Source organism: Pinus tabuliformis, chromosome 8 (assembly GCF_031772625.1).
Source record: "Pinus tabuliformis cultivar Carrire ecotype Pingquan chromosome 8, CPIR1, whole genome shotgun sequence".
In the NCBI taxonomy this organism is placed as follows: Eukaryota; Viridiplantae; Streptophyta; class Pinopsida; order Pinales; family Pinaceae; genus Pinus; species Pinus tabuliformis.
In genome coordinates, this window is record NC_142294.1 from 1,283,597,839 (window position 1) to 1,283,623,324 (window position 25,486).

At 33.9% G+C, this 25,486-nt stretch overlaps 1 protein-coding gene across 2 annotated transcripts; it reads left to right on the plus strand.

Annotated features, from left to right (window-relative positions):
- Positions 1 to 519: 519 nt before the first annotated feature.
- Positions 520 to 25,486, plus strand: LOC149240101 (ubiquitin C-terminal hydrolase 13-like). Of its 2 annotated transcripts, none has more exons than XM_089367255.1 (7): positions 520 to 638; positions 739 to 874; positions 978 to 1,138; positions 4,448 to 4,627; positions 4,781 to 4,821; positions 24,895 to 25,066; positions 25,159 to 25,486. In XM_089367255.1, exons 1-7 carry the CDS (start codon positions 629 to 631, stop codon positions 25,404 to 25,406), a joined length of 948 nt encoding a protein of 315 aa, XP_089223381.1. In that variant the 5' UTR covers positions 520 to 628; the 3' UTR covers positions 25,407 to 25,486. The 2 variants fall into 2 exon arrangements, with proteins under 2 accessions (XP_089223381.1, XP_089223382.1); XM_089367256.1 differs by having other exon boundaries at positions 4,784 to 4,821.

Consider the following 25,486-nt stretch of genomic DNA (forward strand, 5'->3'; position numbering starts at 1 on the left):
CATGTAAATGGAGATTAGTAAAACTGATACATGCACTTCTAAAATAGCCTCTTGATAATAATAACAAAGTTGTCATACATGACTCCACTCACTAATCTAACTAAAGTACAATTTAATATATATTATCTCTATTAAATCCTAACCAAAATTACTAAAAACTTTAAAGTGGATTCAAATGATTATTAAAATTGTGCCAAGGCTTTTCAACATGCCTTTCAATATATTCAAGTGGAAACAAAATTGATAAAAAGACTTTGGATTAGATTAAGTGGCCAATAATAATGTACTTATAATAATAGTAATAGATTTGAACTTTACCCCTCTTTTAAGCATTAAAGATTCTTTTCTTGAACTATCCACCTGTCCCAAATATTATTATTTTTTTACTTAACCCATACCCATTGACAGATACCTTACTAAATTCTCCTCCTATCTCAGGTATTAGGTGTTAAGAGATACCTTGCTATACTCTTATTTTCTTTAAAACTTTACGCTTCTCTCAAACGTGAAGATACTTTACTAAACTTTACAGTTAAAGAAACGCATCAGGGTACTCTTTATTAAAGGCTGCACCTGTTCCATTAACAGTTCATTTACCGCGCAAGAGTAAACCGCGACCAGTAAAACCATGGAGGATGGTACAATTCTTTACTCATTCTATTCTTGTTTTGGTTTGGAAAATTCTAAAATTTGTGGGCGGGCTCTGGTTTTTCACTGTGCGTTTTGACGTGCTAGCAGCACAAAACGAGACAGTGAGCCTAATGGAGAATCCGCAGTTTGACAAGTCTAAGTTTACGTGGGCAATTCAACATTTCTCCAGCTTGAATGGAGGAAAGTACTGCTCCGAGATTTTCAGACTTGGAGGACATAAATGGTGCGAGTGTTTCAGATTTTTTGTTTACTCATATAGTTGGATTGAATTGGGCTGTTATTTGCATTTATGTAGCTAATTTATTTCTGCATTTGTCACGCTGCAGGCGTCTGTTAATATTTCCCAAAGGGAGTTACAACCTGGACTGCTTGTCTATTTACCTGGAAGTGCCAGATTCAGCCAAATTACCACATGATTGGAGCAAATATGCCGATTTTAGCCTGGCCGTTGTCAATCAGATTGATCATCAGTTAACCGTCAAGAGAGGTATGCCCATAATTGGTTTGAATTGAATGTACAGGTTGCATATGCTTTATTTTCAGCTTTTCCAAATTTAAGCTTGGATTAGAATGGGAGGAGTTTCACTGGATGAATTGGGTTGATTGAGTTGCAAATGAAACATTTTTTTTTTGAAAGGGGAAGTGGTTAGAAATGTCAGAATTATGTTTAAATTATAAAGCTCTTTTAGTAATTTTTGAAAGGGAAAGTCGTTACAGAACTTGGAATTAAGTTTAAACGAAACCTTAACAAACTCTAATCATTATATAGAATATGCTATGTTGTATGAGTTTTAGGAATGTAGGTATATTGTGAATTTAGATATCGGTGTGGGGAATGGTTAGAAGTTTTTCGAAAATTTACTGGAAATTGCTAATCAGGAGCGATAATATTATATAATAAAAATATTAAAAATAAAAAATATTTTTTTAATTATATAATTTATATAATAATCAAAATTAATATTGAATCAAAATATTCAAATATTAAAATCAATTTAAATATATAAATAATAAATATATAATCTCTATTATATATAAATATATTCTTTGGGTGTTTTTTTTTCTTTGAGTCTCTCTCTTATATATATATAAAATATTAAAATGTCAAGTTCATTATGACAGATGACGAGCCTTTGAAACAATCTGGCTTAAAAATACAAAGGAACAGTTTTACATATATTTCTCTAGTTATTATTAAGAGAAAAAGTAAAGCAACTCTAATGTTTAAGCATTCACTGCCACATACAATATGCACACACAATCTTCTGTGATATTATTACATAAACAACAAAAGAAATACATGACATCTCAGATATCGCCCTTACATCCAGGTGCCACACGCTTCCTTAACCCATCAAGAGATTGCTCCAGTTTCTCAATTAAGAATATCTGTGTTAAGTATGCCTTTGGCCTTTCTTCTTGCGAATGTTTCAACTTAGGCTCATGTTTTGTGGGTAGTTCAACAGATTTCTCTACAGACTTTGTATTCCCCAACCCCAGGAAACCTAGAAACTCCAAAAAAATTAGTCTTCAAAGCTCCCAGAACTTTCCCAAATTGCCATTGCAGCTCCAACACGGAACATTACCATATAGTTCCAAAGCTCCCGAAAGCACAGGAACCAGTGGAATGGGTTTCCCAACTCTTGGGAGCAGTTCCGTGTAACAGAGAGAATATGTGATTAAGAAACAATAGGTAAGAATGCTAAAAAAATAAAATATAAGTAAGAAACATATAGGTAAGAATGCTAATCTAAGTTTCAGAGATATAGGTAAGAAACATATTATATCAAAGATTTATAACCCTCTATTAATGGCAAGATTTTTAAGTATTAGATAGACTTATCTGAAATGTTTCTCTGGTCACTTTGATTTTATATTTCTTTTTCTGCTTTGAATTTCCGAGAACATTAAAATTTTATCTATATTTTTGTTGTTTTAAAATTGAGGTGAATTTTATGTTGCAGGTAAATTTAATGTTAAGATTTGAAATTTTTTGAAAAATTTCTCAAAGTTTGGTAAATTTTTTTGTTAAAAGCTATAATTTTGATAAAAATTTTAATGATCAAATTTTACTTTTTTAACATTTTTTAGCCATTTTAAAATAAATTAAAATAATCTATTTATTAACAAACTCCATCCAAAAATTTAAACCAAAATATTAAAATTACAAATTACAAATAAAGAACTAATCACTTCAATGTTTCCACAAAATATAGTGACCGACTCCAAGCATTTTTACTCTAAATATTTCCAACCGTTCGAATTTTATACCCATTTTATACCCAGGGTCCGTTGATGGTCCATCTTTTCTGTTCACCAAATTTCAAAATCTTTTACAATGAGAACATTCTTCACATTACACAAATTCCTTTTAAATTTTATTGAATTTTGTATCATTATTTTAGTAAGGGTTAATTTTTATTAATGTTAATTTATATTAATATACTTGTACAAATATCACAATTTTCCTTGCGTTATAAAATCCCATCCCAACTCAGGAGTATATGGTTCTACCTATCATTTCCAAAAATAGCAAAATCTAAAAACAATATAAGTATACAATTAAAAAAATACCATAGCCAAAACAGAAATAGTATCCATGTTGAAAATATCCCATATATACAATACAAAAGTGATGTATCAGATCCAATATATAGATATAGAATACATGACCGTCAGAATTAATGAATTCCAGTTCAGCTACATGGAAGCTCTAATGAATTCCAGTTCAGCTCCATGGAAGCTCTAAGGTGTCCTCAGCAATGAGTGCTTTGTGCTCCAGGAGGCCAATGTTCCTCATAAAGGCCTTAGCAGAGAGTCCTTTCATAGACATGGCATAAGTAATGGTATTTCTTTCCCTGTGAATGTGATGCAATGTGGTATTTCTAGAGTAGGGATATTCTTTAAATACTAGGGATATTCTTTAAATACGTTGCGTTAGCAAGGAGATAAAAGGGTAGGAATGATTTAGCAATAATTTCTAACCAAATTTAAATATTAGGGATATTCTTTAAATACGTTGAGTTAGCAAGGAGATAAAAGGGTAGGAATGATTTAGCAATAATTTCTAACCAAAATTGTTTTAATGTCTAATAAAATTCAATATAGATATTTTGATTTTGTTGGTAAATTTCTTTTAATATTTGGTGAATAAATTTCTTTTAATATTTGGTGAATATTTTTTTTTTAGCATTTTTAATTGATAGTGCAATTTGAAAATTCTAGTGTTTTAAAGATTTTTCAGTGGAACTTGAATATATATATATATAACACCATAAAAAATTCACAATTTTATTCAAAATTATATTACAGAAATCTTAAAAAAAAAACACTGAAAATTCTACAAAACTATGTAATTAAATTATTCAAATGATATTGATAATCATTTTAATAATTTTGAATAATTTATTCTAACAAACTACTAAAATCTATTCTAAGAGATTGAAATAATAATTCTATTATTTTCTATTCTAAGAGATTGAGATAATAATTCTATTATTTTCTACTTAATACATGATGGGGGCTGCTGATAGCATTTTGATAAATGTAATAGTCTAAACATTCAATATTTGAAGATTGTTCACTGGTATATTTTTATTAGCCTTTAAATAATTCATTCATTTCTCTCCCTCGCCAAATTTTGCAATGTCGAAGCATTTTGGATATTTCAAGAAATTGAATGCAAGTATTTGGATATTTTTTTTTGTGACCTCTGCTGTTCTCTGTACTGGTTCAAATTGCACACAATTACTTTGATGTAGTAGAACCAAAGACATGATTTATTGTTTTTGTGCAGAAACAAGTCATCTGTTTAATACTCAAGAGAGTGGCTGGGGCTTCCCATCATTCATATCTCTACGTAACGTTCATGCCCTGACAAAAGGATATCTGGTGGATGATACCTTGATTGTGGAAGCAGAAGTTAGTGGTCAAAGGGTAATTGACTTTCAGGCAGATGATCTAAGAAAACACACAGGTGCTAAAATCACTTCCCTGCTTTTTTTTGCTCTGTAAATTTATGTTTAACCTATTTTGTCCTTTCTTCTGTTTCAATCTTTTGATGTACTTACAAATTTCCCCTGAACCATGGGTTTTTAATTGGTACTGCTTTCCACTTTTGACATTGCAGCAGGTCAAAGAGGGGCAGGTAGGCCGTCGCAAATCAGCGAGGTGAATCCTTTTCCCTGTAACCTCTTTAATGGCCTTCTGATGTTACTATATTTTTATACAGTGGCTTGACCTATATTGAACAAACATCACCTTTTTTATTTAGTTATTAATTACCATATCTTTTTTATATATTGATTTCACAAGTGGTTAATTTCATTTTTTTTCATGTAACTTCTTTAATGGCCTTCTTTTAGTGTAGGACCTTGATGTTACTATATTTTTATACAGTGGCTTGACCTATATTGAACAAACATCACCTTTTTTATTTAGTTATTAATTACCATTTCTTTTTTATATATTGATTTCACAAGTGGTTAATTTTTTTTTTTTTTTTTTATTACCAGCAGATGATTCTAGAAACAAACAGATGTGTAAATGGATTGAAGAATCAAGAGACTAGAAGTTACATTACTCCTTTGTTCTTTTAAATATGCAAACTTAAACTTTTTCATACTTTATTATTATTATTTTTTTTTATGCTTTTAAAAAATTCTGAGTAATGTTTTTTTCTTAATATTGCCTTTCACCTATGAGTAGGGCAAAGTTCGAAGCAGGGCTTGGATCCTTTTTTCTTAATATTGCCTTTCACCTATGAGTAGGGCAAAGTTCGAAGCAGGGCTTGGATCCTCCGCCTTGTTTAAAGTTTAAATGTTTCTTTAATTATTTTTTTAATCAATTTTCTAAGTTAGGTTAAAAATTGAAAAATTTGTAATTTAAGTTATCCAGCTTGAGATTTATTTAATGATAAAATTTACTTTTTCTCTAATCTAAAAAGAGGAATCAACCCCACACAATATGCTTATTTTAAAAGTTCAACATATCACTTCTAATAATTGAAAATGGATGTGAAGTATAACAATAATTTTTCTTGACTATCCAAGATAAACCTAATTCAAACATTGATTTGACATACATTAAGCTTCATATTTTTATTAATGATATTAGAACATAGAGAAATTATGATCCACCAATGAATCAAGAGACAACAAGAAATGTGATTTCTTTGTTTCATTTTAAAAAGAATTTTATTCTCCTCTGTGAATTTAAGGAAGTTCTAATCAATTTTGCCCAAAATAATTTAAAATTTAGAAATATTGTTATATTTATATATGTGGATGGTTGAAATTGCATAATTTAGATGACCTAAAGGTTTTTCGGATGCTAAAATTATCTTTATATTCAAAAAAGACATTTTGAGTACTGAAAAATTATATTTTTATAAACAATCATGCCAAAATTTGATAACGATTATTTAAAAAAAAGAGCTAAGTATTTACATTACTAAAAATTATATATATTAATAATATTATTCTTTTTTCATTTCAATTTTTTCTCTAATTAAACCTTTTTTTTTATTACACGATGTTAATGTCTTTCCCAATAGTAAGTAAATCCCCGTCTTTAATGACTTTCTTTAATTGCAATGACTTTCTTTAATTGCAGGAGGTTATATTATATTTTGTTTCACTGTTAAATATGTTTCATATTCTCCATTAATTATCATATTTTATTTATTTATTAATTTGAGAGATCTTAAATTTAACAAATTTTCAATAATATAATGATCTAGAAACGGAAAACAAATAAATTTAAATAAACTAATAATTTAAACACCACTCACCTCACCTATTTATTTATTTTAAATAATTTTCTCAGTGAACTTACCATTATTTCATTTTTTATCTCTTTCAATTTAATACATTTCTGCCTCTGAACTATTACTTTTTCCCTTTTTTCGTGTCGTACAAAGTCGGGGAATGAACCATTTCTCTACTAATTAACATATTTTATTGTAATATGTTAATGTCTACTGTATTTATACTACGATTTATAAGTGAGTAATAAGAATTTAGATTTATTAATTTTTTTTTGGATATAACATCATACACTCTCATATTCAAAATATTTAAAATATTTAATACTTTATAGTCCGATACTTATTATTAGTTGTGATTTAACATATTTTTTTTTTTTAAATTGAAATAGTTTATTTTATGTTAATTATGTATATATTAAGTTTTGTTTTTCTTAATTAATTGTTTTAGTTTTGATTAACCACAAACTTATATTTACGAATATTTCTTAACAATTTTGTGCTCCCTTCTTTATTAATGTGGTAACCTGAATGTCCAACTTGTAATGATAGCTCCAAAAGCAAAATCAATATTTTCATTGCACATAATTAAATTAGAAGACAACCAAAGATGGATACAATAAATATTTTATTGTATATAATTCAATTAGAAGACAACCAAATCAATATTTTCATTGTACATAATTCAATTAGAAGACAACCAAAGATGGATACAATAAAAATATTTATTGTACATAATTCAATTAGAAGACAACGAAAGATGGATACAATATTTATATTAGACATTATAAAGTATAATAAATGATACACTAAGAAATATTTAAAAATGAATATTTTCTTGAAGGATTTTAGCATAAATAAATCATTGATGGCCATCTTGACAATTTTAGTGAGAACCTCATCAAATTACGGACTAGTTTCCTTTTAGTTTTCACTTTGTTTTGTGTTTGTATTGGATGTTTGTTTTTGTCCCATTAAGCCACCTTTTGGGGTAATTAGTTAGACATTTATAAAATTATATTATCTATCGTATTTTATCTTGTTTAGTTGATACAAATTCCATTTATACAAGACCTTAAAGCTAGCAAAACCTACACATTTCATAATATTGTTCATTGTGTTTGATTAAGCAACCAAACTTCCGTCATATGCTTATTAATATCAACCTTGAATGTTGTGAGGGATGGGTCTTTTTACTTTAGATCTCCCCCAAAATCACCTAGGTAGGTCTTGTTGGCCTTAGAATTTTCCCTATATGACATTGTCAAACTTTGCATATTTGTAGTGATTTGGGATGATAGAGATACCTCTTCTCCTTTTGTCTCTCATTGTACTTATTCCCATATTTCCCTCTTGAGTTGAGTTAGGGCTTTGAATCTTTTAGGGTTTTGCACTTTTGTAATACCTAATTCAACTAGTTCTCACTTGTTTAATGTCATTTGCATCTCTTTTACTTTGTTAGTTTTTCATTACTTTTCAAGTGTGTTCTTGACATTCATAATTCATGGAAGATTTGTTGTACTTTCTAATCCCATTGATATTTTCTTTGGTCCTTTGTGGGCATTAATAAAATTATCCTATATTTTCTCATCTTCATGCCTATAAAAATGTACAAAGTACACATCATATATTTTCATTCCTTGGGTTTAATAATGTTTCATGGAAAACTTGAAGATTTGTAGTTAGATTTATCCCTTCCACACGATGAAATCATATGAATGGGGATGCCATTACAAAGTGTTAAGAACCATTTGATTCGACCAGGTAAGAAAGAGCAAACAAATAAAAGTGAAACTAAAAGAGAAGGAAAAGGCCATATATAGGCTTACCCCTTATGGGGTCTCCCCTCTCCTAATGTTTAATGGTGATGGTAAAGAAAAATCTTATCCAACCCATTGTTGAAAAGTAGAGTTGGGAATTTGAGGAAAATGGAGGTGACTTATGTTGGCATCATGCTACTAAGGGATAGATTTTGACTCTTCTAGAGATTAAAATGCACACTATGTGTGACATTTGTTTTTTATTTTATTTGTAAGATTAGACAATTTATATTATATTAAAAAAGTATATAGCAACCCATCAACTATTATTGGTCTGCCATAGGGGAAACCAAACCAGTAACAAAGATTTAAATTCTTAAGATTGTATGTCAAAAAAATTATTAATTGAATGCTCTTGACACAATTCAAGCCATAGTAAATGAACATGCTTATGATTTGCAGAGTCCTATTATATCTAAAAAAGTTAGCCTCATGGCTAATAGAAACATAACAAAACATGTATCTATAGACCGTATTAACTAGAAGGAGAGTCCACTTGTGTGGGGGGAGATAGATCAATGCCATCTTTTGGTGCAATGACTAGAATGTCATCTAGCCTACTAGAATTGAGACTCTATCATCTAATTTTTGCACCTTTTGAAAAACTTCATCAATGCACAGCAATAGTTTTCTTAGAGTCTCTGAACACTCCACTAGAACTTGTTTCAAGAGAGTTTTGATATGCCAATAAAAGTCAATTGTTTACATATAGCGGATTCGGTGAGCCTTGGTATTGTTAGTTTTAGGAATCTCACTGTGATTTTCCATCACATGTTGATATGGGATAAATCGTTGACAGAAACACAATTTCTCTTCCATGTTTGGAATGATGTTGCGAAATTCCACTAGGTTGGACTCATTATATCTTTCCATGGATCATTGAGCCTCCACTTGGGTGTCTGATTACGAGGTTAACAAACCCCTCCTTGCTCCTTGGCCTCTTAATGAAGTTGCTCGTTGCACCATATTGAGTAAGAAGCCACGTAGAAGACCACCTATCTCACTTGTAAGAAAAAAAGCCACACCATGACAAAAAGCGAGCATAGTAGATAAATAAAGGCTAGAAAGGACTAGGTACCAATTGTACCAAGTGATCCCAAAAATATTACAACCTTTCCAAAGAAACTATAGAGCCCATAAAGGAGAAGATGAGATGGAATTCCAGACGAGACAAAGAATCAAAACCCCCAGTTGATACTTTAAGGAGCGAGAATGAAACTCATGTTTAGGAATTGAGGAAGTAAAGTCAATGGGTGCACTAAACCAAAATCAATTAAATTCCCATAGGTTTAGAAAGGAGACACCCGACCAAAGAGCCAATTCCTATAACTCAAAAGAAAAACAAACTTGCTCAAGGATAAAGACCTAGAGCCAGTCAAGAGAATCAACTAAGTGTCAAATTAGACAGGTACAAAAACAAACCAATGCCTAATGACCAAGGGCACATAGAAGACAATCAAACTCTTCCCCAACTTAGAAGCAAAGAATAGGTCAAATGTGAAAGGAATTGTGACACAATAAATAGATGGGAATCCATACTACATGTCTGAATTACAAAGAAATTCTTCTGAAATAGAATTAGGTTAAATCAAAACAAATATGTCAAGCTTGGAATACCTCGACCAGGTGCAAAAGTGTTATGAAAACATGATGCAGTAGTCCATAATACTTCCCTTTAAAATTTCTGCAAGAGTGTACATTGATATCCACCACCTTGCTACATGATAAAAACCTCCCTTCTTACCACCTTCCATAATAACGATGAGCATTACTAGAGAGTAGAGAAAAGATAAAGTTGTCTTGCAAGGACAATCCACTTCCCAAGCCTCATCATAATGTAGACTATCCATGTGAGGCTTTGAATGCATGTTGGATGGTACTTGTGGGGTGGTTCATGCCCCCTCATAAAATCAATTGCCAACATCTAGAGAAAGGGGTTGGGATCCCTTGACTTGACACCCACCATGGGGAGGTGTGAAATTTGTTAAGAGAAGATGAATTATGAGTTCCATTTTCAATTAAAGAGGCATTGATATAACAATGGAAATATTCAAAGGGTTAGAAATTGTGAGGACAAATTTGGGGGATGAGTCTCCACACCTAGTAATCCTACCTCCCTTTAACCATATGAAGACATAGATCACTTCTGAAGATTGGGAATCTTGACCATAACATTAAAAAAGTAAGAAAATACCCACGAGACGTTCAAAAAAGAAAATAACATTTGAATTTAGTCAAAAGGGGAAAAGAGTAAGGGTACTAGGCCCAAAGATAGATGGAAAAAGCTCCAAGGCTTTGAATCTAATGGAAGTATTGAAGAGTAAAGGTAAACGAGATGAGAGACAAGTCAAAGGAAGTGTAAAGGGGTTGGTGGTGGTGTATCCAAAACCTTACTTTCAATGCACATTAAAGAACACCTTATGATCAAAGCCAAGGGAGATGATGACCATAGGAACTCTAAAATATGCAAACCAATGGAAGGTAAGGGATAATGAAGGAGACCTGTTGAAAAACCATATCTAAGGAAGAAAATTAGGGTTCACTCCTCTCATTCTAAATGATCCAGATGGATATTGGTGGCCACCCACCTATTCCACTTGGACCCCAACCATTGTCTCTTTTAGTTTCCTTGATTGTAGCACATTTTACTACTTTTGGCCTTTTTTTGGGTCCTAAAATTCCAGAGCCATTTGAGGCCCTAAACGATTCTTTTTGGGAAACAGGGAACCTTATAGATAAAGGTAAGGGTTTGAAGTTGAAAGTTGTTTTCCTCGGATATATATTTCTAACAAGGTAGCATCAAACGAAAGTCATATGCCAAAGTTATGACCCCATGAAGTTGATGTACCAACTAACCCCAATAGGGCCCATAAACTTTTGGTGCTTCATCTCCTAGGGTAAGGTTTTTGGATGTTTAGGGTTTTCTATTATTTCCCATTAATAAAAAGGCCTCCGAGCCTTATTGTAACATAGTTCAGAAGACATGTAGCTGCCACATCTCTTCTCAGAGATACGTTGCCATCGCTCGAGCTATTTTATTTCCATTCTGCATGTAAATAATTTTCAGTACTTTGTTATTAATGAATTGAAGTTCTATTTTTGTTGTAGCTCTATGTTTATGTTTATATCTATATTTAATTTCATTCCTTCGTAAATCTAGATCAGTGGTATTAGAGCGGTCTGCTCTTTCTCTATTTTTTTGTGCATTTCCCCAATGATGTCGGGGTATAAGGACTTGGGACTAGAAGAAGAAAAGGAAGATGAGGGACCAAGAGATCCTATCAAACTGCTACTCGAAGAACCCCTTGAGCGACAAGGGAAAGAGATGATGGAAAACTTTTCCCAGATCCTTTGGTGGATGCCCACCGATGATGCATCTTCATCCAACAATCACTTCGGAGGCATCGCCCCCTTCAAGGTACACATGAACTTCAATATCCCTATATTTGAAGGTCAAATAGATGCAAATGTTGTAGATAAATGGTTGAATCTGCTAGAGGGTTATTTTACAGTCCATAGTTTCTTCGATAGGGAGAAGACTACTTTTGCACGGCTTAAGGGCAGCCCCCATGTCAAGGATTGGTGGGAAACTTAATGTGAGAAAAAGGACAAGGAACTCTCTTTGTTCATAGTCAAACCCTCTTGGAACTCTTTTGGAGACGTTTTCAAGGAATAATATTACCCTGTGGGGAGCGATGAGGACAAGTATATACAATGGACCACACTACAGTAGCAAAGGGACCAATATGTGTATGAGTTCACAAAAACTTTTCATACTCTACGCACAAAGTTGAGTATCAAAGACTCTAAGCGACATTTGGTAATTAAGTACCGCGACTATCTGCACAAATATATTCAGGAAAAAATGGAGTTCCTAGACATCTCCTCGCTTGGTGCAGCATACTGATATGTCGCCTAGATTGAACACAAATTTAAACAAAAGAAGTGTGACTTTGGATATGTGAATCAGAAGTAGGGCAAGAGCACCCCCAAACCGCAAAACAAAGGACATAGCCAATGTGGAGCAGCCCAGGACAACCCATCGAAGCCGCAAGCAAAGAATGGCACCACAAAAATAAATTAGGACACAGGGAAGTGGTGTGAGTTCCACAAAAGCCCCACTCACAACACAAATGAGTGTCACACCAAGCAGTCATTGGTGGATGAGTTGAAAGCTTGAAAGTCTGATGAATGTTCTGATTCTTAATTAGAACTCGACAAGGGGAAGCAGATTATTGACGTAGAACTCAACGCAACTGTTTCTGCCACCAAGGTCCAAAAGACTGAGCCTAAACATCCAAAGGAGGGGGAGCGTCTCTTCCACTCATAGATGTGGGTGAAGGGTTATTCGTTGCAGTTTATTTTCAACAATGAGAGCCAAAAGAAACTCATTTCAGCAGAGGTTGTTAACTAGTTGGCCCTGACAACCTCACCACACCAGAATCCATACACTATCGGGTGGCTCCACCAAGGACAAGATCTCCGTGTCAGCTAGTAGTGTCACCTCCCCTACAACATCAAGCCCTTCACGGATGAGGTATTGTGTGATGTTGCTCCTCTTGAAGTTTGTGATGTGTTAGTAGGTTAGCCATACTTGTGGAAGCATCATGCTGTGTAGGAGTCGAGGCCTCGCACTGTTATTATCACTTTGGGAAATAAGTTATACGGGATACTGGAGGTAGACCCGCCTACCGCCATCTATTTGATCTCTGTTAAGAAATGAGGTAAGATCATCTCCTAGATCGGGAAATTTGATTCCTTTTTTATTTGCTCTCAAAGTAAGGGGAAGATAGTGGCCACATCTATGGCCCACGAGAAGGGTTCCCCCACACAGTAGAAGTAGGTGGATAAGGTCATGGAAGAATACAAAGACATCTTATCCTCACCCATAGGGGTACCTTTGCACTGTCAGGTCAAACATTCAGCGATCTGACTCCCAAAGCATCTCTACCTAATGGGATGATATACCGCTGCTCCATTTTGGAAAATTAATAAATCAAGTGGCAAATCGAGGAACTACTACAAAAAGGGCACATTCAACAAAGTTCCTCACCTTGTGGAAGCCCGATTGTATTTGTATGAAAGAAGGATGGAACCTCGATGTTTTTCATTGATTAATTGACACTTAGTAAAATCACTGTCAGGAATAGGTATCCAATCCCACATATTGATGTCCTTCTTGACTAGCTCAAGGGGGGCAAGTATTTTAGAAAGATTGATTTGAAGTCTAGTTATCACTAGGTTCCCATAGATCCCACATATGTATGGAAGAACACCTTCAAATCCAAGGAGGGCCTTTTCGAGTGGTTGGTCATGTCTTTTGAGTTGACAAATTCACCTGCAACTTTTATGAGGCTAATGAATGACATCTTGTGGCCCTTCACAAGCTCATTCGTGGTTGTATATCTAGATGACATCCTCATCTTCAACAAGAGTTATGAAGAACACCTACAACACATTCAACAGGTCCTTCAAACCTTGGGTAGCACAAACTATGTGCCAACTTGGAGAAATGCACCTTTGGAATGAGCCATGTCCAATATCTAGGCTACATCATTAATGCACAAGGCATGCACCTGGACTTGACTAAGATCTATTTTTTTCGGGATTGGCCAACCTCGACCACTCTAAAAAATATTCGCAGCTTTTTGGGCCTTGCCAATTTTTATCAGAGGTTTGTGTTGGAATTCTCTCATATCACTTGGCTTTCGAGTCAGGTTACCTAGGGCGGAGCGAAGGCAATGCTTTTCTGGTCTGAGTCCCAACAAAAGGGATTCATTGGGCTGAAGCACTACCTCTACTCTGCACTTGTACTCATATTGCCAAACCTACAACAACCATTGGAAATTGAGATAGACGCTTCTAACTATGCTATTTGTGTAGTTCTCACCTAACAAGGGCATCTGGTGGCATATCACAGTGAGACACTTTCCGATACGATTCAAAAATACCTTACTTATGATAAAGAGATGTATTCTATCATGCAAGCGTGCCGACAATGGAAACATTACATTTTGGGGAAGGAGATGGTCATCCACCTTGATCACTGATCTATTCCATTTATACAGACACAAGGGAAGTTGTAGAACAAACGACATCAGAATTGGTCTACATCTTTGCAAAAATTCCACCTGAACATTAAATACAATAAGGGAAACATCACTCATATTGCAGATTGCCTTAGTTGGCCCCCAGTTGTAGCACTGACTAATGTTCTCAAATCGTATGGCCATGCGACCTCTAGATGGTCGCAACTATACAAAAACAATCCAGAATTCACCACCACATACCAGATGCTAGTGGATAGCAAACAAGTTCCAAATTTCCACCTCTAGGATGCCTTATTATGCTACCTAGGCCACCTTTGTGTTCCTTTAAGTGAGCTTTCCAAGTTGATTTGGGAGGCACACTATAGTTGGGTCGTAGTACACTAGTGTGGAGAAAATTATGGTTGTACTACATAAGTATTTTTATTGGCCAAAACTTCGACAACACATTGGAAAATATATTAGATCCTGCACTGCCTGTGCCATCACCAAGCCAACCATAAAAAACAAGGCATGTATACTCCTCTTTCTACTCCCAGCCAACCCTAATAATCCATCTCCATGGACTATTTGTCCTGCCTCCCTTCTACCAAGCATAGTAATGATTATGTATTTGTGGTTGTGGAAAAATTTTCTAAGATGACTACATTGTGGCTTGCAAGAACAATATCACAATAGAGGACACTACTAAACTCTTCTTTGAATGAATATGGGTATATTTTGGGATCTCGTAGACCATTATCTTAGATCAGGATAGTCGGTTCCTGAGCACATTCTGGTTGAGCATCTAGACATTATTATACACCAAGCTCACCGAGTTGATTGCATTCCATTCCTAGACTGATGGCCATACAATAGCCATTAACAGGATGATAGTGCACATACTATGCATGTAAAACTCCAAGAATCCACAAACCTAGGATTAGAGCCTTCCTTATGTGCAACACAATTATAATAGAGATCTCTGTAGCTCAATTGGCCACATTCATTTTCATGTGGGTCTGGGATTTCAGCCATTGTGTTCGATTAATGTTGTCATGCCTCATGCAATTACACAAATAAAATCTGCACATGTATAGTCTGAGGTTGATAAAGCAACCCAGTTTATTGAACACATCCAACACATCCACTAGTAAGTGCATGACATCTTGGATAAGTCCAATGCCAAGTAGAAGTGGAATCATGATCAACATCAGGTGCCACACAAGTTTCAGGTGGGCAACAAAGTTTGGTTGAATTTGCAAAAAGAAAATCTTGCAGGAGCCCATAAGAAGCTCAAATCACTCCAATGCGGGCCTTGCACAATCACCAAGGTTGTGGGAGATAATGATTTTGAGCTCAACTTTCCCCCATTCATTGGCTTGCGCCTAGTGTTCAATGTGGACAACCTTCGATCATACTTTCCACCATTACTGGGAACATCAAACATTGCAGAACAACTACCACCTGTAGACTGCATCGAACAGACCACAACTGATCACATCATGGACACATAGATCGAGAACATTCGCTAGCAGAAGATCCAACTGTATCGCTTTGTCAAATATGGACAACTTCTGCACTAAGGAAAGTGGCTCATTAGGGACCAAGTTCAGCAAAAGTTTCTCCATCTCATGGAGGCACTCAACACAATGGGGACCGTTGCTTCCTAAGGGGGGAGGACTGATCCAGGTGAATATTGGTGGCCACTCACCTATTCCACTTGGACCCCCTCCATTGTTTCTTTTCAGTTTCCTTGATTGTAGCACAATTTAATATTTTTGACATTTTTTTCAGGCCTTAAATTTTCGAATCCACTTTGAGGCCTTAAAATATGTTTAAGTTGTTTTCCTTGAATATATATTTCTAACGAGATATTGCATGCATCAAAAAAATTTCGCTCGTATGCCAATGTTACAACCCTGGGAAGTTGATGTACCAATTAACCCCAATAGGACCCATAGTCTTTTGGTGCTTCATCTCTTAGGGTTGGGTTTTTGGAAGTTTAGAGTTTTTCATTGTTTCTCAATAATAAAAATGTGTCCAAGCCTCATTGTGACACAATTCAGAAGGCATGTAGTTGCCACATCCCTTTTAAGAGATAAGCTACCATCCCTTGAGCTAGTTTATTTCCATTCTGCATGTAAACAATTTTTAGTACTTTGTTATTAATGAATTGAAGTTATGTTTGTTGTAGATTTGTGTTTCTATTTATATATGTATTTTATTTTGTTCCTTCATAAATTCAGATCACTAAAGGAGAAGAACAATTACAGGAGAAGGTTGGCCCTCATGCAAAGGCCAAACTAGTGGTTAGAAGAAAGAAATGAGTATGGGTTAATCAAGATAAGGTTAAATTAACTTTTAGTGAAGATCTAACCATGAAAGAAATCTTGTAGCTAAGTGAAAGTGCACTAACATAATTCTTTATGCTATGTTGGTGGTTGATAAATCCTTGTACTAATGGATGGGAGTGTGTGGAATAAGAAATTAGGATGTATGCCAAAACATCATTTTCTAATTAATGGATAATTGGTTTTTGAATTCTAAAAGGGAGAAGATTCAACAAATTTTTTGCAAGAGAATTATTTTGGGGGTCCTACTGTGTTGATGTTGAAAATATTGTCAACCTATTTTGAACCAACATAGGAGAGAATAATTAATAGGTTTTAATTTATAAGTGTGGGGTGTAAGGTTATTGAAATCCATAGGCAATAGCCTCAGGAATTTTATAAATTATGATGAAATTTCTTTATCAAAATCACACAAGGAAATACCAAGGATTTGAGATATGGTTTACCAGGCCTCATGGAGATAGTGGTATCAAACTTGAATCATAATTTTAATCTTCTATGCCATAAAAGTGTGTGTAGGATTTATTTAATGTCCCTAGAAAAGAGAAACAACAAATCAATTTCTAGAAGGAAAGTAGTAGATTATTAAGGTGTCTCTTATAGTAAAAGTGACTTGGCCATTGTTAAAACATAATCATCCTATTATCACCGGGTTGGAGCAGGTTGGGCTGTGTCAAACTTCAACCTAGCGTAACTATTTCAAACCAACTTTGACTGGCCGTCAGCCCTTCCAATCTGAGAGGATACTCTTAATATACTTAAAAATTTGACTATGATAAGCTCAAAAATAAAGATGGTTAACTCTGTGTTTCGTGTGATTTTGCAAGTGAAAGAGTGTGAGGAAAATCACCATTGGACATGGAATCAATTAAAGAAAATCAATTACAAACAACACTGTTTTGTGGAAGCTGAGGCATTCTTTGGTTTATTAATGTGAATATGGACATTTACAGTAATCATAACCAAATTGAAGGAAGTTGGAGCAATATAACATTGAATTCCAAGTAATCAAACAAACTATGAAAACTTATAACAACATAGGAGCATGATAGGATGGAACTGAAACCAAACATGGATCTTAGGTTAAAACATAGTATTTCTACAAACTTTATTTTTATTAACAGAAAGTATACAAAAGTGGTGTTCTCACATCATTGATACCCCTTTTGAAAGTCAAGAAACCACCCATATATAGAGTGAGATCTTCTTTTACAAAATATTCCCCCTAGGTTGGATTCGATCGACAGCTATAATATCCAATCTTATTTGAGTTACAAAACCTTGAGCCATTATAGGGATATTACGTTTTAATAGAGTTTGAATACAAATGGAAGTCGCATAAACAAAATCTATCCAATTGTTACAATAATTTAGGAAAAAATTGCAACTGTTGGTAATGTTGGCACTGCATTTGTGGAAATTCATACATCTGGCCTTCGAATCTTGATGTGATTTTTGTTGATTAAAACGTGTTGAAAGTGTCTCTCTATCCTATGTGTCTCACTGCCCTCTTTTCTCTGCATTCTGTTTCATGATCGTGTTGCTGGATATACTCCGAAAAACACCCTTGTTGTACCATTGAGCGGAAGCAAAATGGATATTTTGATGCTCGTTGATCTAGGTCATTGATCTGGGCTGATTCAATATTGTTTTTTGATCTAGGCCTGTTGTTATCACAATCACAATACATGAGGGGGGGCCTTTTAGTATATTCCATAATGTTTTGCCGATGAGCTGGACCCAAAATTGTAACGAACTGCAATATATAAAATATCACATCCATCATATAAAATATCACATCCATCCAAGTCGGAAGGGGCTTCAGTGGAGGAGGAACTTGTGACTTGAGCGATCCTCGATTGTGATATCGCAATTGGTGGGGGAGGACATATCGCAATCGGCAGGCAGGACGAAACTTTATGCGATATCACAATCGACAGGGAGGACTTGCGATATCGGCAAAGGTGTGGTGACAGGACTTTGTGATATCGCAATTGGTGGGCGGGACAAAAGTTAATGCGATATCGTAATTGGTGGGGAGGACTTGTGATATCGGCAGAGGAGTGGTGCTGGGAGTTTGCGTTATCGCAATTGGCAGGGAGGACATGTGATATCGCAATCGAAAGTGGAGGAGTGACTTATGATGTTGCAATCGGTGGGGCACTTTGCCATATGTGATATTGCAATCACAAGTGGAGGAGGGACACGGGCGGATATGGTTTCGAAAAAGGGAAGGGGCCAATAGAGATATGGTTTGCGGGTCCTAACCCTTTAAAAAGAACAAAAATTAGAGTTAAAAAAGGGATGCGGCTAGAGTTTAAATACGGGTTACTGCTAGAGTTGAAATATGGGATGCAACTAGAGTTTAAATATGAATTACGACTAGAGTTTAAATATTGAAAGGGAAATGGTTAGAGTTAAAAAAAAGGATGAAATGGGATTAGTGAAATGGGTTTTAGAGAATATGGGAATTTCTCCAAAACAAATTAGACTGGACCTGTCCTTCCTCCTTTAATTTCCAAATGCAAATCACAACAACCTTTATCAAAAGAAACAGATAGATACAAAAAGCAGTAGTGAAAAAACCTTATATAAAATGACTAACCAAACTAAAAATGATTTCTAAGGGTTATCATGAATAACTCATCCCTTCCCTCAATTCCAACAAAGTAGTAGCCTCCCACAAAACAAATTATCCCTTAGGAGGTTGGTGGAAAAATATAAACCTAAAATAATACTTATTCAAGGAACTATTTGTGAAGGGGAAAAAGGTAGAGGAATTCTTCTCCATTTTTAAAAGATTAGAATTGTAAATCTCTAAACTTAAATGGGAAATTTTGAGGATTAATTATATGTTGGAATAACTCCTTTAATTATATTGTTATAAATGTTCGTTTGATCATAAAGTTGTGGTCTCTATAATTAAGGAGGTCCTTCTATATCATAAACATGTATGGGCCCCACGATGATAGAAATTATTTGAGGAAAACCTAATGGATCAAGAAATTTTCAATATGGATCATGTTACTTTTGGGTGGGGGTGTAAATCTCATCTTAATGAAAGGAAAAGTTTAGGAAAATGCTCAAGTGGATTCAATGGAAAACTACTTTATCCACATCCTTAATGATTTAGCCTTATGTAATGTGGTTCCTCTAAAACTAGAGCCAAGAATGGAAAATTGTAGGGGCTAATATTCGCAAGTGGGCTAATTTTCCATGCTTTTTCCAAAAAAACAAGATTCTCTAATTTCCAATTTTTTATAAAAATGATTCGCCCAAATTTTACAGTATAATATTATTTTACCTTTAAAAACGCCAAATTTTTATATAGAGACTATATAAAGTTATTATACATTTGAATATTTTTACAAAAGTATCATCAAATATTTTACAAATTGCATATTATGGACTGGTGAGATTGGCCAAGGTTTATAAACTTTAAGATAAATTTCCATCCTTAAAATTTTCCCTAGAGCCAACATGAATTATTAAGGATAGGTGATGAAGGAATCTCAAGGTTAAATAGGCTTATGGTTTCTAAAAATCATGGTAGAGGAAGAGAGTGCTTTTAGATCATCTCACAATCCTACTCCAAATATAAAAGGTTGAGAATAAATCCCAGGCCTTTTGTAAATTCATTCCAAAAGGGTTGGAGATGAAGTAATTTCTCGGTAAAATTCCATTGGAAAAATTATGATCCAATTACACATATTATGCAAGTTTCCAATTAATAAAAAGTTTGAATGTGGATAAAAAAGTTGTAGGTGAATGGGTAAAATCAATGTTTTAGATTTTGAAAAGTGAATTAAAGGAGGTGGATACTTAGGCAAAAGAGACGTTGCATAGGAATGTAAGAGTACCTTTCACAGAAGAAGAAAGAAACAAGTGAAAGTATTTTGAGGAAAATAAAAGGAAGATGTTGGAATGAGAGGAGGAAAAGTGGAGGATGAAAAATAGAGCAACATGGTTAGCAAAAGGAGATGAGAACATAGATCCTTCTCAAAACTATTCAAATAATATGAAAACCATTATCACAATATGGGAAATGAAAAAAGAAGATGGAACAAATTCAAGTTGTTAATGGATGTGGAGGGAGTATTATATTTTCAAAATTTCTATAAGGAATCTCCCATAGAAAAGATTAAAGATATTATAAAAGGTCACCCAGTAAAGGAAAAAAATATGACATCAACTATAAAATTAAACTAGAAGAGTTGTGAATTTATAAAGGAAAAGAAAGAAAACTACATTACACTAGTCACCTAGGTTTGGAAGTAAATAAAAACAAATGTTGTATCCTTTGCAATAAATAGAGGGGTGTCAAGGAGGTTTAATTTTTTAAACAATACCATTTAAGGATGATAGAGTCATGTACCCAGGTTATTATCTAAAGTTAAATGAGTACACATTTAAGAACTGGCTCTAGCTTTATGTAAAATTATAAAATAGCGTGATAAACCAATGTTAAATATGGATTCCTAAAGGAGTTAGACTCACATTTTTTTGTTTTTCAAGTTTCCCGTGACCCTCCAGGATTGACCTGTGGCTTGAGAAATTGTGACCCACGGGCATCTAATCCGTCAAAGTCACCCGGGGATCGCACCTGACCTGGGCCACACCAGCCCTAAGCTAACTTGATTTTTTAGCATGTCTCCCCCCCTTAACACAAACACAACCACCCTCGTGAGGTTTGATCTTGGGCCACCTTTCTAACAAGGCCCATCCTCAACCGAATGAGCTAGTGGGACTTGCCGAGTTAGACTCATATTGATTTTAGTGTTAGAGACAAATTTTGTGTATTGGAAATCACTAGTTCACATAAAGTAATTTTGGAAAAAAAAAGAATCACTTTAACATTTTATGGATTGGAAAAAGGGAGAGAGAAGGCATTCCCTCAATGAAATAAAAGAATATAGGTAAACCTAAAGAATATATGGGATGTGTTATGGAAAACACTCATCAATTTGGTCATGCTTTGGTAGGAAAAAGTTTATGGAGTCTGATAAAAATAAAGAAATGTAGAAGTAAGTGATTCTTTGAAATGCATTACTTCACAACCCATGAACAAATGGATAAGAAAGAAAAAAATATATTCACATGCAGGTCTATTATTTGGAATGCATTAGTGATGGATTTTCCAATGGAAATTAAATAGATGACATGGACAGTTAGAAACAATTTAAAGATAATGGTAGGAGAGGACCCACAGGTGAATTTTATAGGGTTGCATGGACTCCCAAAACATTTAATCCTCATCCTTAACACTAATGTGTTTTTTATTTAGAAAAAATAGTATATCTAGAGACCAAGTCCTTTTGGATTCAAGGGTGGAAAGAAGCTAATATACTACAAATTGAAGGAGAGGAAGTTGAGGTATGTATAGAATTTATATAAAGGTTGAAATAGATTTCTATAAGGTTAAAGGAGATAGATGATCAATTAGTTTGTTCCAAAAATTTCTTATGAGGTAGTTTCACATGAGTAAAAAATGGGCACCGACCAAGTTTGAGAATGAAGAAGAAGGACTAGAAAAGTGGTAATGGAAGAAAATTTGGGAATCAAAGGCTCCCTTGGAAACATGAATATTTCTATTGATTCTCTTGGCATATAGAGTTTTAACATAAGGCAATTTCAAGAAGATATTAGCATAGGTTGGTAATATTTATATATGCCAAAAAGTAGAGGAAACAATCTCCCATATATTCACTAACCATCCTTTTATGGAGAAAATTTGGAGAGAGGCCTTGAAGAAGATATGAGACAAATAAAAGTAGGAGGAATCTACAATGTAGGAAAACATGGGTATCTAGTTCAAAGAAAAGACATTAAGAGAACACATATATTTACCTAGTACCATCCATTTGGCTTTATGGTTAGCAAGATATGACATGATCTTCTAAAGTAAGGAAATAATGACACTAGAAATAGTGCGATATATATATATATATATATATATATATATATATATATATATATATATATATATATATATATATATATATATATATATAGATATGAATGAATATCAAAAAATTAGAAAATTTAAAGACCTTAGAGTTATAAAAAATGCTAAATTGGATAAATCTTATGCAAGGGAAAATTTTGATGGAGCATGCTAGAATGAATCGAGGAAAACTAGGGCGGGTGGATTACAATTCTTTAGGGAGGAATAATAACGTATGTTTAAAGGAAAGTATAAAGTTGCGAAGGAAAAAATAATTGGATATAATTAAATGCATTGTGGTTGTCATTGAAGTGTGCAATGGAGATGAGTGGATAGCCACAAATAATGGGAGATTACAAAATTGTGATCGATTGGATAATGGGTAAAAATAGTTTGCAAAACATGACTTTAGCCTCAATAATGTATTTAATAAAACAAAATTAAAAAAAAAATGATATTTTACTCATATTCATATAGAGATAAATTCAATATATGATAGTTTCTCTAAAAATAAAGCCTCTCATTAGGTTGTTTTAGATCTCAAGTGGTTAAAGTTGGAGTGTAGCAAGGAGCCTCATTGAGGTCCCTATTTTACTAGATTTGTTTTAGTTTAAGGAGGAAAATAGATAGATAGATAGATAGTGACTCTTTAGATTATTAGTTGGAACTCAACATCCTTACTATTTCTAGCTATGGAGAAAACCCCGTTTTAGAATAAACATGTATGTGTGTCTATTTTTGGGTATGCATCAATGAAAAGAGAGAGAGAGTTAAGAGTTTAAGTTGGATGACATATAACTCCAATATTAGACAAGGTAAGGAGATATTTCAATATTAGTTGGTGCCCTAGTATATATCCTCTAAGTTGTATTTTTAACAATGCAAGGATGGGTTTCTTCACCATTTTAAAGTCGTGGTAGGGTCATGGATTACTAAAGGGTGTGGTATTTTTATCTTAGTTTAACTAGAATACCTAATTTGTGAGAACCAGATGAAAGACTCAAATGACTAAAGGAACACGAACCCAAAACCATGCTATCGAACTAGTCTACTATTTAAAGGTTAATTGATCAATTGAAATATAAGCCAATATACTCATAGTCACTAAGTGTCCAAGACAAATAGTTATTTCTAAGCCCTGGCAATAGATGGTGGTGTAAGATACAAGGAGGGCTTCATAATATGGTAATGGTAAATGTATGATTAAGAGGTATCATAGCCTCGAGGGTTAGCTCAATTTGTTGAGTCACCATTTCTAAAGTACCTCGTCATTGGGAGGTCACGAGGTTAATTCTACTCGACATCCTCGAGGTTATGCTTTGTTGGTTTGGCCAACAGGATGTGATCCATTTGGGTTGATATGCCTATATTTTCCACAAAAAAAATGATTAAGAAGGATAATGAGAAATAGGATGATAACATTTTCCAAGTAAGCTAAGGATATATGTACAATTAAAAACCATCAAAACAACCTACAAAAATGTTAGATCATGTAAGGAGTTGTTAGAAATAATTATAAACTAATGAAATCAACACACAAAGAAATGCAAGATAGTGGAATTGGATAGTGTCATTGCTTTTCCCCCAAGCTAATAAACAATGCACGTGTCTGTCTTCATGTTTTGGAATTCTAGGTCATTGTTTGATTAAATAAATTGCAAAAATAGATTAAAGGCATTGAAAAATAATAAAAACTGTTTCCTATTTGGAAATATTGAGAAACATAAAAGGAAGATACCAAAAAATATGTGCATGTATGAGAAGTGATGGCAACAAAAATTGTAATTATGAAAAAGCAATGTAAAATTAGAAGGGTAATTCCATTTTACTTGATGAGGCAAGGGAAACTTGGTAAATTGTTGAATCATTGGCGATCAGAACTATTGAAGAGGAACGATCATGGCATAGGTAAAGCTTCTAAGACACCAAAATTGATATTGTTGGATTATTTCACAATTTTATGCATGCTCTAGGGTTAGGGAAAATTTTAATTTTTGATTATTTTTAAGCTACATGCTATAAAACTTGAATTAATTGAAAAACAAATATTGCTATTTCATTGTAAATCTTTTATGATTTTATTTTTATTTTTATTTATTATTATTTTTTAATTACAATTCATTTTTGTGAATTTTGTGTTATGGGAAAAATCCATAAGGGGCATGTTTCATTAATGGGTTTTCACATTTATGTCATTAATAACAACATGAAAGTGCACTCTAATGAGTGAAAACATGAAATTGAATGAAACCACATTGTTTTTGGAAAAAAAATGTTCTATTTTTCAATAAATTTGACTATGAGATTCAGTAATGGTTGTTTTAATTGTCTATAGGATGTTGGGACTACACTTGAAGAGAATGATTATTTTGACATATACATCCAAGCGAGTGATCATGAGGGGGATCCACAAAAGAGACCTAAAAAGCACAAGGGTGGAGATGGAGGAGGGGAAGGAAATGCTCATAATGTACAACAGAGAGGGGTCCTACCAAAAGATCCTAGAGGTATGTGTAAAGCATATAAAAATTGATATTGCATTTTTCTTTTCGGTCCTATGTTTTGATGGAAAGTAATAATGCAGTGTGTTTGGATGTAGGCACACTAGGTAAGACAATGACAGAGGCACAAATAACGATAGTTTTAAGAGACATCACTAGAGGGTTGATACCTACTAACCTAGAGGATCTTAAATGGCCCTCTAGTGCTGGGGAGATGGCTCCAACATTTTATCCTGTGGTCAAATTGGTTGATGAGTTTAGGGCTATGAAAGTGGAGTTAGAGAGACTACGCACAAGGGTAATGAACCTAAGCGATGCCATGAAATATTGTGTTGAGAAGGTGTAAAATTTTCGTAGGTATTCTGTATTTTGGATTAAGAAGGTGTAACAAAGCCACACATATATGGACTTGTCTTTTGAGACACT